This window comes from Aspergillus fischeri, genomic scaffold, assembly GCF_000149645.3.
Source record: "Aspergillus fischeri NRRL 181 1099437636265 genomic scaffold, whole genome shotgun sequence".
NCBI classification, from domain to species: domain Eukaryota; kingdom Fungi; phylum Ascomycota; class Eurotiomycetes; order Eurotiales; family Aspergillaceae; genus Aspergillus; species Aspergillus fischeri.
Window position 1 is genome coordinate 922,014 of NW_001509761.1, and position 16,791 is coordinate 938,804.

Here is a 16,791-nt window from a genome sequence, read left to right on the forward strand (position 1 = left end):
TGCTCCTATAGGCTAATCTTTTTATAGATGTCATAGAACTTAACTAATTTCATGTTAAGGTTATTATACAGTCCTCTACTATACTTATCATCTGTATTGCTATACTGCCTTATTATTGCTTTAATCATTCTTAGTAATAGCATATCCTAGGGGTTTTATTAGAATCTACTGTAACTGGATTGTTGCTGTATGTGATTGTTTATATAGGTTATATTAAGTATTACAGATCTGGCTTCTTCCTATCCCTGGTCAGTGTCAAGGTGCAGGCTCGCAGGCAAGCAGGGGTGGGTTAAAGAGGTAGTTGACACTCAGGCTGGCTACACTAATCCTTATCTAACAGTCCCAGGCTGCAGGTAGGCTGGTACAGGCAGGCTCTATAGACAGGATGTAGCTTGAAGAGCTTCAAACAGGTTACAGAATTGTGCAGTGAAGATATTCCTAAGATCATGTGCTTCCTCCTTAGCGATGTCAACTCCTATCCACAGCAGCACAATGACAGTCAGCTTGTCTGAGGTGTGGTTTCACACCATTATCTTGTGAGGTTTGTAGAGTGGGTGGGTTCACCAACATAGCTTGTACTGCTGGGGTGTTTAGTTATATTACTAGTGACTAGTCATGTGCAGGGTTCTATCTAGAGTGGAAGTTGTCTAGGTGCTCCTTTAGATGGTCCTTGATGTCCTCTTTAGTCTATTCATGCTGAGTAACTTCTTAGAGATAGTTGTATAGTCCCTTCGCGAAAGATATCCCTGGACTGTTACAGTCTTTTCTTCTATGCACTTCCTTTTCTAGCTTCCTTGAGGTTATACCCACCTAACATGTTCTCCTGGGAGAAAGCGGTTTCTTTCCGCCATGGAATCAGTGGCTTGACTTAATTTGTTGCACAGTTTTATATTCCCCTCCTTTGGGCAGCGCGAGATGCATATCTCTTGCATTGGTCCTTCAGCTGATGAGTTGTCCTTGTATTCAATTCCAAATCATTGATTACACTCAACAAGGACTTAGAAGTTTCTTAGGGAGGCTATATGTTAAATAGAATGCTTCATGAAGGATTCTTAAGGGTTCCTCAAGAAACAGTCTTGCCACAATTTGACTTGGTACCTTCTTCCTTACCTGACTGACAGGCCTTCTACCCTGCATAGTAGACACCTTAACATGGACCTACCCTGATCCATACTCTGTGGGTAGTCAGGTAGAATTAAAGCATTTTTAATATAGCTCTGTTCACCACCTTAAATATGTCCAGGGTCTATCTATTAAACTCCTCATGAAATTCATTCCATAGGGTATGATCAGTAATGCACATTATGGTCTATGTTCATAATACATAAGTTATATAGCTGTTCAGTATTTCTTCTGTCTGGTTCTTCTTATTAAGTATGTTGATAGATTTCCCCTATGTCTTCTCCTTAATGACATACAGGAGGTTGTCCAGGATTAGCAGTATGGTTATTCAGGCAGAAGTAACTGTGTATAAAATAGATTAAAGAAATAAGTATGTTAGGTTATGTATTATGATGGTACTGTAAGTGTTTCCTATTAATATATTGTTTATGTGATGGACACAGATCTTTGTTATAGTTTCAACTATAGATCTTTTGGAAATCCTCTATGTCTTAAAGATACTGCAAGTATTTCCTAGTGAGATACTTTAATATCCTTTAGCACACCTTCCGCAATAAGGATACTGCAAATGTTTCCCTATTCCCTTGCAGTTAATGCCTCTTCTAGGTCATGTAAACCAAGCTGTTCTGTGGTTGTAATCAACCACTAATCAGTATTAGTCCTACTAGCTAGGGTCTATGTACATAGTTAAGTGAACCAGTTGCTTTAAAGCAATAGTGTATATTTATAGATAGATGTTCTCTGCTCAGTATCAGCATCAGTTCAGGATGCCCCTGAATCCCAGACACTGATTAGCATGAGATTATGTTATTAGTTGCTAGTCCTAATACATGAGTAGCGCATACTCAGGCCACAGGCAATGCCAATGATTGGCATGGCCATAGTAGCAAGAGTGAATATGTTCCGACAGGATATAGAGTTGCCACAATATCCTTACACACAGGGCGTTGAATTCCCGATGGTATACCGCTAGATAAATGGCCTATTACTGATATTTCAATTCATCAACTGACATGTCTCCACTCAGGTTAGCAGCACCTTATCCTGCCCCGCCTGCAGAACCCCCTCATCTGAGAGCTCTAATAATAGGTCAGCTACGTGGAACAATCACAAGGGTATCATGCAAAGAAGCACGGCTGATTGACTGATATGTGGTCTCGATTTGCTCCACTCTTCATTGCCCAAAGTATTATTACTTGGGCATCAATTCGTACTTTCTCAAGCTGTCGAAAGAAAGTGCCATTTTCAGCGAAAGTTATTTTGTATTTTGTTTGACCAAGCAAACAGGAAGGAGGTGCTTTGTCCACTGCATGAGGGAATCGAATACCTGTTCTCCACTCCATTAATAAATCTTTCGGACATCCGGTTGAGCCCCCAGCAAATACGAATCAGGGCTCTAGCCGGCCATCCATATCCGATAATTAAGTCTTTCCATCAGCCAGTTATATCAATCTGCGGGGACTGCATTTGGCTGAGCACCAGGCGACGCGTCCCCTCCGTTAGTATATGGTGCCTCCGGATCATCCGGGTTGGGCTGCCTGCACTTCAGCTGCCTATCCTCCTCATCCTCTTGGCTGTGGCTACCCTTTCTGGAATCCCAATCTGTATCCGTATTGGGGTCCTCCTCCCATTCGCGGTCAGAGTCCTCCAATTTTTGCTCCGCGCCCCTCTCAGGAGACAGTCGGGTCCTTTAGTGACCTTTGTATCCCAAGGACCCTAGTCCCAGACCTCTGTGAACCGGTCCCTATTGTAGGTCTGGTAACTGGTTGGTATACCTCTAACGCGTGCAACTTTATCCAGATAGATGGTGACAGAGAGACTCGATATACAGGCAGAAATAGGTGGATTTAAAGTGTCGGAACATATTCACTCTTGCTACTATGGCCATGCCAATCATTGGCATTGCCTGTGGCCTGAGTATGCGCTACTCATGTATTAGGACTAGCAACTAATAACATAATCTCATGCTAATCAGTGTCTGGGATTCAGGGGCATCCTGAACCGACGCTGATACTGAGCGAAAACATCGCAACCGGTTCACTTAACTGTGTACACAGACCCTAGCTGGTGGGACCAACATATCCAATTCTTCCTACTCGCGTCGTCTTTATCGCCCCACTAACCATCACTCTAATTGGATACTGCCCGATTCCCGACTCCAGTGGCTTCTTTTTTCCACCCACACTTGCAGCCTTGCGTGGCAGTGAGAAAGTTTATAAAGGGCGAGCTACCACAGGTCAATTACAGCAACAACAACTGCTACTCAAGGGTATCCGTCCATAAATCTGCCCGTCAACTATATTACCACATCTCACAGCTTGCTTCTTCGTTTGATTAGAAGATTGATCTCTAGATCCGGGATGTCACCTTCTGAACAGAATATTGAGGACCTGTGGACGGATGCAGTTATAAAGTACAATAGCGACGAGGACGACCCCAAACAATGTACAATTCAAGAGAAACAGGATATTGAGTATGAATGGATAACTGCTTTTAATAAGGCGACAGAATCGAAGGGTTTGCTAAGCAATTTTTCGAGACGCCGCCATTCAGAAACGGCTGTGGATCAGGTTCGAAAATCGTTCTTGAGTGTAATCAACGCAGTCAGCAATGCCGTCGAGCCCATTGGTTCGCTGGCCGCCTGTGCGTATCCCCCAGCATCGGCCATCTCACAAGCGATACTATTTGTCTTCCAAGCCTGCCAGAAGGTCTCTCAAAACTTGGACCAGATCGCCACTTTCTATAAGACTATGCAGATCTTCTTTGAGAGGCTATCTCTGCTGGAGGAAAGATTGCCTCAAGAAAAAGCGTTCGGAATGCAGTTGACACGGGTCTTTTGTGCTCTCTTGGACATGTGCAGCGAGGCGAAGAAGTATGTCAAACAGGGCAGAGCGATTGCGTTTTTGAGAGCTGTGGTTGGTAAGGATGATGGCCTGGCAGGTGCTTACAGCACATTCACTGACCACATGAATGATCTCGAGTCGAGTGTCATCCATGCCACCCTGGGCACGGTGACTGAGACAAGTCGACACCTGAAAAATATGGAAGAGAGGTTCATGGGGGTACTCTCCCGTATAGACATACGGGCGGCGTTGGTCTTGGACCATGCCGCTGTTGGATTCCAGAAGCGAGCTGAAACCATCCAAAGTGGAGAGAGTAGATCTGGCATGTTGGCCACTCGTACAATGGATAGGAATACGGGGACTCGCCCGCTCGACAGCTTCGAATACGTGCTCAAATGGCTCTGGACACCCGCAGAGATTCCATTGGGCCAGTGGAAACAGCAAGCGGAGCGCTCCTTGATCGAAGAGATCTGCGCGTGGGTCGATCCGCAGTTGATTCAACTGATCAAGGAGACGGATGCCGACCCACTGCCTGTTCATATCAGCGGCCGCCCGGGTACAGGAAAGAGCATGCTCGCATTTTACATCTTTCGCTTCTTGCAGAATAATATGAAGATTTCCCCCTCGCCCAAATTCGTCGTCTACTTCAACTTTTGCACTGAGACGGGAAGGACCTGTTCACTTGAGGAGATGTTGTGCTCCTGTGCCTTGCAAGTCGCGGAGAAAGATCTAACTTTTCGAAAGGCTCTTATCCGCATCATCAATCAAGGATGTGAAAAGTGCAATAAAGGAGCAAGATGTCCTTGCAAACATTGGGTACCTAAATTTGCGACCGCATTAGAAAAACAAACGCTGTTCGTCGTTTTGGACGGGTTGGACCATATGGGAAAGGAAGATTTACAAGCTGCTCAAAACTTTCTAACACAAAAGAGAGAAAACATTGGACTGATCCTAGTTGCACAAAATAATTCGCCAGAGCAGACACGGCAAAGTCAGAGAGATATTGTTATTCCAGAACAGCACCTGAAAGAGGGTCTAGAGAAATTTGCTGACGTTCGTCTGCTGGACCTACCACGATTCTCCCGGTATACCAATCGTCGGAGAGAATACATTGCAAGGCTGGCGAGCGAAAAAGCGGAAAATCTGGACAACGGTATGCTATCTGGTCTCGTGCCGGTATTTGTCGTTTTTTGAGGCTAACCTTGGATGACTAGGGTTTCTCTACGTCCATCTCATGCTCCATCATCTCAATGAAACTAAGGGCCGACTCACTATAAACGAAACGGTCTTCCCTCGCCACACTGATGATGTCTACAAAATGATCTTTGTTGAAGCAATTGACGGCCGGAGTACCGCTGACAGGGATCAGCTCCATAGCCTCCTTACGTGGCTAGCCTGGACCAAGGACCAGCTCACCCTAGGGGCGGCAGAACAGCTGCTTGAGGTGGCTCGTGAGTGGCTGAAGCCGAAGGACGGGAGCAGTATAATCAGCATCGAGGCTGAAGTGTACAGTCGATATTCTAGGTGAGTTTAGGAGAAACGGAAAGCCTTATCCGCTGTGCAGTGCTTATGCCTTTTTAATATAGAATCCTTGTCCTCTCGGCTAATCCCAATCCAAGAACCGAGTTAACAGATGGATTTGCAGAAGACGAGGATCACGATGATGGCAGCTGCAGCTTGCTGAGATTCTCTGCGCCCTCACTCAGGACCTACTACCAGGCTCACAGCGATGGACTGTACAAAAAAGGAGAACTTTTCCAAAAATATGACTCGCGCCAGCTTATGTTCAAACTGATGAAAAAAATTCTCGAGAGAAAAGGAGGGGGGACCCGGGCAGAGAAGGAGTTGATTTCCCTCGCCGCGAAAGGCTGGCTGAGGCATTCACGTCTAATCTGGGAAGACTCGGCAACAGACCAAGCCCAAATCGAGAAAGACATCCGCGACATATTCACGGAGAAGTGTGATGTTCTGCGGAGATTGGAAAGAACGGTAGACATCACCAAACCAAATCCATCAGTATTTACAATCAAGGATCTGCAACAGTTACAGGAGTTACTGTTCACAGACAACTCTATTAGTAGCCTCTGGCGCACTATTGCCAGAATCCATGTGAACAACTGGTGGAGAGCAAAAACTCCCATCGAGGCCTACACCTCTTTTCGACTGGCCCATCAGGCCCTTCTTGAATCCAAGGAGCAAGAAATCCTTAAGCTAAAGTCTCGGACCTCTCGCAAGAAAATGATGGTGGAGGTTTCAAAGTTTTTCGACAAAGAATGGGAGCAGAAACTAGACAGCCTGAGTAGAGCGAAGCGGTTCAGAAAACGCTCCATGGCCTTGCGCTATGATGGGCACTATCAGGAAGCCATCGACGATATAAAATCTGGCATCGAACAATGCAAAACGGCTGATGAAAAGCATTCCAGGCAGGAGTTCAAGCTGCTGGACAGAAAAGGGCGTACCTATTTCGGTTGGTCTGAGGATGTTGAAGACAGTAAGGGCGAGGGAGGTAAAAGAGAACCGGGATCAAAGCATCTAGAGAAAGCAGAGAAAGCAGTGGTATCCTTCAAGGAGGCGCTGGAAAATTCGGACGTCATGAAGAAGAAAGATAATGGGCAGACTGACCCACTTAACATGACCTACCAGCTGAAAGCAAAAGCAGAGGCGCTCTTGTGTCGATGGGAAGAGTGTTTGGAGAGTGTGCAAAATGCTACAGGTGTGAAGAGGGCAGATGGGGCAAACGAGGGAAACAAAGAACCCCAAATCCTCATTTATTTTGATGACATTGTTCTCGCCATGGCAAACAATGGCGCGGCAGGAAGGATCATAGCCCTACTAGAACGCGTGCACAGCAACCAGCTTGCGGTAGGATGCACTGACAGAACACATGCGCTTCTTCAGTGTGCCGCAAGGAGTGCCTGTGCGGGCCGTGCGGCCAAAAAAGAGGGTCCCCTAGAGAAGATGTACGGCGCAATCAAAACCCGAAAAGAAAATAATCCACTTCTACCGCTTAATCCAATTATCGGCTGGTATGGAGCACTTGCACGCCATTTTCTGGAGGACCCAGAAAAGGCAAAGGAATACCTTGAAATGGCGCTAACACCGGATGTGGAGACCGAAATCAAGGCGGTTATTCCGGCCAGTTGCCAACTGGCGGATATGCTCCTGAAGGAATTTTGGAACGTCCCAGATACATCTAACGCATCGGAAATTCTGTCCTTACGACAAGCAGTGTGCAGCAAGATGGATCGCCTCGTTGAAATCGTCGCTGCCCAAGTTCCAGAATCCCAATCGAAGCTATCACAGGCAAGGATCCCGCTTGCTATGATGCACGGTGCGCTGAGGTCGGTTGTGACGTTCAAGAAAGAGACGGACGTGATATTCAGGACATGCTGCGCCGCGCTGGAGGATCATATAGCATCCAACGATCCCCCAAGCTTTCGGATGCTCGCGAAAGTGCTAGCCCTGTTCTGTGACTTCTCGAGGCGCCCTAAGCTGAAAGAGAGCGCCTCGATTGCATGTGCCTGTCAATTCTACATCATGGATGAGGAGGTTGTCAAGGCAGAGGAAGCTCAAGCAGAGACTTCGACTGGATCAAGGGCAAAAAAGCCCAAAGATCTGAGAAACGCTAGTCACCGTTCACGATCGTCCAAAAGCTCAGACACGTCAAACGAAGCCGCTGGAAATAATCCATTATGGTCTGTGGAGTGCAGTGGCGGCTGCTTAACAATAATCCACGCGAATAACCTCGAAACTGAACAAGCTTTTTTGTGTTACTACTGCACCAACACGATCCTGTGCAAAGCATGCTACAGAGATCATAAGAAATCACATGATGGTTGCAAGATATGCGAGGAAAATTGCAAGAATGCCAAAGATGCTGAACTGAAAATGTGCTATAAATTGTGTATCCCGTGTCAACCATACCATCGGCACATCCAAGCGGTCCAAGCGGTCCAAGCCGCACCCAATGGTTTCATGAAGTTTAAGAAAAACAATATCGATAATAAAGGTTCCACCGACAGATTCAAAAAGGGGCTTAAAGATTGGCTCAAAGATCTTCAAACGACATGGGAGGAAGAATGGAAAGCATTTCTAAAAGATTGCACATGGCAGACCTCCAGGAATCAGAGCCAGGCCTCCAGGAATCAAGATGCAAGGGCTGCAGCGCAGGCTAGGGGAACTCGGCGTCCCGCCCCGCGATCAACTGCACTGGGATGACAGTTATTGCCTTTGACGGAGCCACTTAGAAAAGCCTTGAATATTTGGGAAATTTCATATTGTGACCTGAATCGCTGGACTCCAGTTGAAATTGATCTTTGCGGGCACTTGATCGATTCTAATCTAATTCTAGATGAATACATCCGGCTCTACGGCTCTCGGGGCAATGATCTTTAAATCTTATAACACAGTAGATTGTATCTCAGCTATACACCTATAAGCCCTGGCCTGCATATGGTTAAATTTTTTAAGGATCACGTCCAAACGATTCGACTAAAAGGCTATTGCAACATTTTCTAGGATCTTTGTTGAGATTATATCTCAACACGCCCCTTAATTCTAGGGAGGATGTAATTTGGATTAGCTATTCTATTTGACTATTTCTAACAGATCGAGCTTCACCTCTCGAAGATAAGAAAGAAGTGATAATCCTAGAATGACGACATGTCTATCCAGGTCTGTGTATGATGTGAAACTACCATGCATAAAGTTCTTCTGTTGCAACTTGCAACAGCAGGTGAATGAGCTTTATAAAGCAAATCAAAAACGAAAGCATAAAGCACCTAGGTCCTTTATTGCTGCAGGCGGTCTCAAGGCAAGCAGCTTGCTCAGGAAGCTATACAGTTATTAGGAGAGGAGGGGCAGATTCAGAAGAAGCGTGCACCGCCAAAGTGTTCGAACTGTGGGGTAATTGGTCATATTAGAACTAGATGTCCTAGTAAATAGACTACCTAATAAACATCAGACTATTTAGGCTGTTAAAATTGCAATGATATGATACTTGAAGGTGTTGAATTCATGGCTGTTCGGCTGCTCGAATTCGTGGGCCGCTCGGTAGTGGATTACGTTAACTAAGTTAATTTAACTTACTGTTATTTACACCTGTTCCAGTCACCTCTGTGGTATCGATTGATATATAGTCCTTAAACATACGAAATACTGGGCGCCGCATATGTCTACATAGTACTCTTTGATGTAGCACTGTACCAACAGGTACAACAATAACATGACGAGAGAACTATGCAACTAAGATAAAGTGAACTAGAATATTAAGCAAAAGAATCAGACGTCGAAGGACCAGCCCCAAATACGCAGCATCAACCCACCCCCCCCAACCCCCAACACACACACACCAAAAAAAAAAAAAAAAAAAAAAAAAAAGGGAGGAGAAGAAGAAAAACAAGCGAAGGGATGCATAGAGAATCTAAATTGGGCCAAGGGCAGACAACGGCCGACGTGATACAGTTCCATGCACTGTCTCAGCATGGTTCATCAATGCTGATTTACTCTCTAACTCTTCCCTGCAGATGCTGCATTTGACCCGCATGTCTTTTGGATATGGTATGACGTGAATGTCAACAAAGTGACGGCCGAGGGACCCAGGGGTACGAAAGTTTTTGACTCGCTCACGTTCCGGCAAACGAGGATTCCCCAGGCAAAGGAAACAAATCGTCGGCCGCTCATGTCGAGCTTTAATGCAGACAGACGCAATTGCATGAGAAAGAGTGGTCTTTTCTTCCTTAGGTGAAGGGCATTCTTGCCTTTTCGCAGGGGGAGCAGAAGGCAAGTCGTCCATGGCGCGACGTTTCTGGGTAGTTTTTGGTCGCCTTGTGGGTGAACCCTCCTCCACATCACAGAAAGCGAAAACCGCATTGATTGCAGCAATCCGACGTTGATACTCCTTTTCGACAGTTGAGCCTGGCATGGTCAAGATGGTGTCGATCAATATCATATGCTGTGGGGTCATATATCCTGTCCGCTCCAGAGCACCCATCACCTCTTCATCCACCACTTTTCCAGCGAGTTGCCTCTCACTGTCAATCACTGGCTGCTTGTTCTTATATCGTTCCAGATTCTCACGCACCAAGCGGTTACGTTGTCGTTGCCACTCATTCCGAGCCACACGTTGTGCCTGGCTATGCCTTTGGGTCGCGCGCATGTACTTTCTCTCCCACCGCTCAACAATGTCGAGCGCCTGACGAGCGGGGCGTTGCAGCTCCTGTTTCACTTTCCATTGTTGTAGGTAATCGCCAAATTTTTGCTGGAAGTCCCGTTCCGCCATCTCAAAAGCCCGCTTCATCTTGTCCCGAACTTCTTTTCTTTCATTGAATCGCTTCTGCAATTCGCACACGCGTGGGACCTTATTGACAACGCTAGTGTCCTCTAATTTGTAAGGTCGACGGGGGTTAATTGACTGGCTCATGGACGCTGCAAACCGCATTAGCTGTTTCTGGGCCGGCAGTCCCCGAACAATCGCCTGAGCGTCAACGTGGATGCCCACGCTATAATGTTTGACGAAAGTGTCGATGCTAGCATGCTGCAACATCACGTTTTGGAGCTCGTTGGTAACGTCCGCTGTTCGTCAGAAGATGGCCGCGTTAGTATGGACGCAGTCATTTCCACCCCGGAACAAGGTAAGAGAACTCACGGCTGTCATTGAATGCTTTTGCTGCTCCGTAACGGAGACAGTACGGCTTTGTGACCTGCTCAAAACCTGTGATTTCCCCCCCTCGCTTCATTTGATATTGAAGTGCTCCTTCCGTGAGTTGCTCTTCCAAGGTGATTTGAATCCCATCCGCCTCGCGCACGGCCTGACAGAACACAAACTGATCGAGAATTTCATCCTTCAATTTCAGTTCTTGTTGTCCCAGTCCATCTAAAACACCGAGGTTATATAAATTTTCGGGACAGTCTACCACTAGCCCGTCCGTGGAGAAGTTCTTGAACGCCTTAATGCGAAACAGCATCCCTAGAAGAAACACGTGGGGGCTGAGGACTAAGGTCGGGTCAAAGATGATTTCAGGAATGGGAAAAGTATTCCTATCTCAAACATGCTCAGCTATGGTCTGCCATGGGCTACCACCGATCTATCAATACTTGAAATGGAGGTTGCAAAACTTACTGTTCCTTCTCACCCAAGAAAGTCTTCGTAAACTCCGGGGTCAAGTAAATGAATAACAGAGGACGCCCTCCGTCCGGATTACGGACAAGAGTGAGCAAAAGGTTCCGATAGCGTAGGTTCAGAAGCGCTCCTGGGCGGCTACCAGTGATGGCGGCCAGCTGGCAGAAGAGGAGGAGTTGTATCCGAAGCCACCCAGACTGAAATGTCATCTCTGTCATCGACAGAAGCACGCGAGCGAACTCCGCCACGTCTTCGATATCCCTGTATTATCAAGATTCACAATCGATGCTTCGGGAAGTATGTGCCGTAAACTATGACGAATGGGAGATTTCAGGTACGATATGTAGACTGCAATCCTCTTCCCCAGAGATTGTGTCTTCCGTGTTGTGTCTGACGAGGTTATATTCTGAGGTTAGCCATCATATGTCAGGACCGACTGGAGAGAGAAGCTCCCATAGCTTCAGTTTACTGGCCTAGAATATTACATACCTCTGGCGAGCGAATTGGAGAAATCCGTGTCTTTACGGCAATCAGAAACAAGCGAGCGATTGTCCAGGTCCCTTGCACAAGCCAGGAGTGGGGAAAGCCTACTACGGTCGTCACCTCGTTCGTTGACGGCTTAGACATAGCGGCATGCCGTGGTCATGGATTGGGAACAACCAACAGAACACCTATTTGCATATTCTATCATTCCAAACACCGAGGGATCCAAATGATCCACATACCCGTTGATGAAGAGTACACAGAGCAATTGCGTAAGTTTTTGCTCCATGAAGGTGTCCATCACCGGCTGCGTGAAGTACTCGTGTCGGATATAGCTCGTCCATCTAGTGTGCCCATGATAATTGACTCTGATTTGAATGATCATCGAGAGGAGGGGAAGGTGCCTGATCCGATCAATGAGATAATAGCTGATCGTGACAGGTGGAAGGGAGATTTTGAAACAGAGAGGGAAAAGGTACGGATTTTTTTTTTTTTTTTTTTTTTTTTTTTGTTTTTTCATTTATTCCGTAGGTTCACTGCTGATGATATAACGCAGAAAGAGTCCATATCATCTGAGTTACGCAAGATCACTGCTGAACGTGACAAACTGCAAGATGAACTGAAAAAGCTTAAGGCCAAACCTCCGTCAGAAACCCGGAAGAATGAACAATGGGCACCACGATTCATCATTCCAGGCATCGAGTTCTCCCCCGACGGGAAGTGGCTCGCGTCCAGGTCTTACGATAAGACTATGAGGATTCGAGATGCAGGGACAAGCACCCAGCTGATCCAGTTTACTACTGCTTATGCCTATCTCAGTTCGACGCCATTTTCGCCCGATGGCAAGTCCATTGCATATCCCGGTTCCGCCAGCCTCTGGGATCCAATGACGGGACGGGAGCGAATCCGACTTCAAGGAAGTTTAGTGATGTCTGAGCCAATTGCCTTCTCTACCAATGGGAGGCTGGTTGCGTCTGGACATAGCACCGCAATCAATGTCTGGGATACGTCAACCGGCGCGCAGAGACAGAGGCTAATCAAACCAGGTTCTGAGAAGAACATTGAGACGGATACGATCAAACATATAGCCTTCTCTCCTGATCCCGATAGTAAGATCCTGGCCTCTGCATCGTGGTGGAAGACAGTAACTCTGTGGAATACTTCAACATGGACAGTGCAGAGGATACTGGACGTCTCAGCAGCCTATGTCCACCATGTCGCATTCTCTCCGGATAGCAAGCTCCTTGCTACAGCGTCGATTGACGGTAGGATCCGACTTTGGGAGGTGGTCACGGGCAGTGAGCGGCCTAGTCTTCAAACCCGTCCATCCTGTGTGTCATACTGCGTCGAATTCTCACCGGACGGTAGGTTCATCGCGGCCGGAGGTAATCATGAGAAGGTCATGGTATGGGATGCAAAAACGGGGGCTCTCAAGCAGGAGCTTGATGGTCATCGCCTTGGAGGTAATGTATCTTGTCTGGCGTTCTCACGGGATAGCAAGTCACTAGCCTTTGGGAATTCGGATGGCATGCTGAAAGTTTTCCAGACAAGCTGAGTCAATGATGTATTCTAAAAAGCGTGATCCTTAATGTCGATTGTCTTCGTAGTAGTTGAATCCTGTAAATAATCGGGAATTAGAAAAAGAAGTATATGGGGAGTACCTACCCTTGAAGCCGTGTTAATATCGGCCACCCAAACAGGAAGGGGGTAGAGCTTAGGAGCTGAATGACCGCAAGACGCGCCATTCTTTTCTCCACAGCTGGAAGCCTGGAACCAATTTCCACTTTCAAGAGTGACGATTGTTAAGTTATTAATCCCATATTCACCTACAGTTCAAGAATGTACTCCGTATCAAGTACGAGTTTTGAATTGACGGCGCTCATGTTCTTGAATTTTCGTTCCATTCTCCTTCCTTATAAGTCGCCTCGGACTACGACTTGCTGACCTTGACCCATGCGTCCAATCGCCTGGGCTCTCATCAGTTGATCAAGGTATTCATCCGAGGCGTGTTGTTGCCTGCCAGGGCCAACAACTGAAGAACTATCTGGACTTGATATCCACCAATCATGTCTTGAGAAGTAGACTTAAAGGAACACACTGTGGAACGCCGGACCGACGTGTCCCCCTCGCTGGTAGGCCCTTTTCTCATGGAAGATTGGAGTAGTTTCTGAACTTTTCCTCCAAATCACGTGAGAAGCAAAGTTTTGTGGACGCAAGATTTTACGAGTCTGTGTTCGATAATTTTAATGTCCCAGAAGATACATTCCGGAAACTCAGGATAAGATGTGCTGGTTTTAAAGGTTCGGAAGGAAATGTGGCCCCTGACGATCTGTGGCACAACTACGAATGGAGGCGCTTGTGGCCAAAGATCGAATCTCTATATTGGATCATTTATCTAGTGGGCTTATTATCTCAGTCTTTAGATCACCTGTGGTTTTGTGTTCAACAATCGTAATTAGGGCTGTTGACGATTTTGACGATACGATATCGGCGACGATACAAAATCGGCAGACGTCAGATTCTGACGATGCCGATTGACGATATTATCGCCAGGGTCCCAGGTTTGCCGATACGATATTGGGGAGAACCTGACGATATCGTCAAATCGGATAACTTGATTTAGAATATATATATGTTTCGAGGAGCATGACATTCAGGCAACATCACGGATTATTGTTGTGATATTTTCTCTATGAGAACAGTCTTTCGAAAGATATCCTAGCTAATTCTTGTATGCATCACCTATTAACATCAACATTCTCATAGTATTCGCCTTCATTGAATGCCTTCGAACACCCAATAGATCTCTCCCTGTACTAAACAACCTTTCAACAGCAACTTCAGAGGCAGGGATTGCAAGATAATCCCTAGCTGCTGCTGCCATTCGCGGATATTCACCCTTATATGTTCGCCACCAATTACAGAGCCAATTTTGATCTTTAGTATCAGTAACGGTGACCAGAGGACTATCAAAGTACCTGTCGATGTCAGAAAGTAGAGGTTGATTTCATGATTGTAACCTCTGCAGCATCCTAGACTCCGCATCACTAAACTCCACAGGAGGGTGTTATTGAGTTATAATAGATGAATTCAGCTGTGCATCATTGGGTGGGTATTTCTGATGAAGAGCAGAGCAGATAGCCTGTAGAATCAGGGCACTAGCATTGTTGTCTCCTTGCGATTCATCTAGGATTAGACCACCTTTAACTCTAGGATCCAGGACGAGAGCAGTGTAGTATGTGTTGGATTCATTCATGAAGGTATAGTATTTTTCGTACTTCTTCATACCCTCCTTCACTGCAAGTGCAAGATCTTGATCAAGTCCTGTAAAGTCACCATTGCATTCAGAGGCATCATTAAGCAAGTCATGGAGCTCATAGTAGATTAGTACAGTAAGGCTGATCTAGGGCTTCTTTTTTGAGATGAACAAAGTAAACTCATTAAACTTTAAAAGTACTCTGTGGATCTGTGTACGCTGTGACTAATCTTCTGTTGTAAATGGTGGAAACTTAGTTTGAAGCTCCAAGAACTTATTAATCTGTTGCTCTGAAATCAAGCCATCGTTAAGCATGTGGTAGGTTGAATTCCACTGGGTATCAACATTATATTTAATGAATTTATCTGGAAGATCGTTGATCTTACAGACCTCTTTCTACTTCTATCTCTGCTGGGGATGTCAGTTAATCCAGAGTGCTAGGATGCGGAGTCTTCCTAATGCTATTTGAGTTGTAATAGGGTTTCTATTTTATAAACTGTTACAAGCAGCATTTGCTTCCTCCACATCACCAGACTTCAAGGCACAAAGTATATCTTTGGTAATGAGGTTCAGGATATGGGCCAAGCAACGGATATAGCTATCTAGACCTTGATATAGGAGCATTGCATCTTTCTTCTAGAACTAAAGTCTGTTTAATAGACTGTGAAATAACTCTAAGGCCATGGTCTTATTATTACTAGCATTGTCCCCAGTAATAGAAATCAGCTTCTGCTCAAGACCTAACTCTATAAGAGTAGACTCTACTACTATGGCTAGATTTTCTCCACTGTGCGCTCCATGGAGTTCTATAAATTCTAGAACTTTTTCACGGTATTCAAACTCCTCAGTGAGCCAATGACCAATTATACTGATAATTAGGAGGTGGTTCTTGCTTGTCCAGACATCAAGAGATAAGGTAATTGTTTTGCAAGTGGTAGTGAGCTTCTCTTTCAATTGAAGATATTGTACATTGAAACCATCCATAAGTTGTTGTCGGAGAGTATGTCTAGAGGAGAATGGAAGCGCAATTCCTGGGATATCCTGAAATATCTATCAAAACATTAGAGATTCGATAGTTATAAAGGCTTGCTTTTCAGAGACAATCCAGTGAAGGAGATTCTTTTCTAGAACTTATTGATGGCCAAGGTTCCTGTCGGAACATATTCACTCTTGCTACTATGGCCATGCTAATCATTGGCATTGCCTGTGGCCTGAGTATGCACTACTCATGTATTAGGACTAGCAACTAATAACATAATCTCATGCTAATCAGTGTCTGGGATTCAGGGGCATCCTGAACTAACACTGATACTGAGTGAAAACATCTATCTATGAATATACACTATTGCTTCAAAGCAACTGGTTTACTTAACTATGTACACAGACCCTAGCTGGTGGGACTAATACTAATCAGTGGTTAATTATAACCACAGAATAGCTTAGTTTACATGACCTAGAAGAGGCATTAACTGCAAGGGAACAGGGAAATATTTGCAGTACCCTCATTATGGAAGGTGTGCTAAAGGATATCAAAGTATCTCACTAGGAAACACTTGCAGTACCTTTGAGACATGGAGGATTTCCAAAAGATCTACAGTTAAAACTGTAACAAAGATCTGCGTCCATCACACAAACAATATATTAATAGGAAACACTTGCAGTACTGTCACAACACGCAACCTAACACACTCATTTCTTCAATCCATGTTATACACAGTTACTTCTGCCTGAATAACCATGCTGCCAATCCCGGACAACCTCCCATACGCCATTGAGGAGAAGACATGGGGGAAATCTGTTGACACACTCAATGAGAAGAACCAGACGGAAGAAATACTGAACAGCTATATAACTTATGTATTATGAACATAGACCACAATGCGCATTACTGACTGTGCACTATAGAACAACTTCTATAAGAAGTTCAATGGATGGACCCTAGACACATTTAAGGTGGCGAACAGAGC

The 16,791-nt window shown here is 45.5% G+C and overlaps 3 protein-coding genes across 3 annotated transcripts, besides 6 other annotated features; 2 read left to right on the plus strand and 1 right to left on the minus strand.

Moving 5' to 3' along the window:
- Positions 1–3,482: 3,482 nt before the first annotated feature.
- Positions 3,483–8,183, plus strand: NFIA_003920 (uncharacterized protein; the record flags this gene model as incomplete). Its single annotated transcript, XM_001258932.1, has 3 exons — positions 3,483–5,118; positions 5,180–5,489; positions 5,552–8,183. The coding sequence occupies 3 exons, from the start codon at positions 3,483–3,485 to the stop codon at positions 8,181–8,183; spliced, it is 4,578 nt and encodes a 1,525-aa protein (XP_001258933.1).
- Positions 7,900–7,923: a microsatellite.
- Positions 8,184–9,317: 1,134 nt separating the features above from the next.
- Positions 9,318–9,343: a microsatellite.
- A 44-nt stretch (positions 9,344–9,387) lies between these two features.
- On the minus strand, positions 9,388–11,294 carry NFIA_003930 (DUF3435 domain-containing protein; the record flags this gene model as incomplete). The annotated part of the gene is made up of 3 exons (XM_001258933.1): positions 9,388–10,538; positions 10,612–11,003; positions 11,086–11,294. The coding sequence occupies 3 exons, from the start codon at positions 11,292–11,294 to the stop codon at positions 9,388–9,390; spliced, it is 1,752 nt and encodes a 583-aa protein (XP_001258934.1).
- A 503-nt stretch (positions 11,295–11,797) lies between these two features.
- NFIA_003940 (WD domain protein) lies at positions 11,798–13,123 on the plus strand (the record flags this gene model as incomplete). The annotated part of the gene is made up of 2 exons (XM_001258934.1): positions 11,798–12,043; positions 12,125–13,123. The coding sequence occupies 2 exons, from the start codon at positions 11,798–11,800 to the stop codon at positions 13,121–13,123; spliced, it is 1,245 nt and encodes a 414-aa protein (XP_001258935.1).
- Positions 12,051–12,084: a microsatellite.
- Positions 12,051–12,085: a microsatellite.
- A 920-nt stretch (positions 13,124–14,043) lies between the features above and the next one.
- Positions 14,044–14,081: a microsatellite.
- Positions 14,082–14,305: 224 nt separating this feature from the next.
- Positions 14,306–15,961: a mobile genetic element.
- Positions 15,962–16,791: the final 830 nt, after the last annotated feature.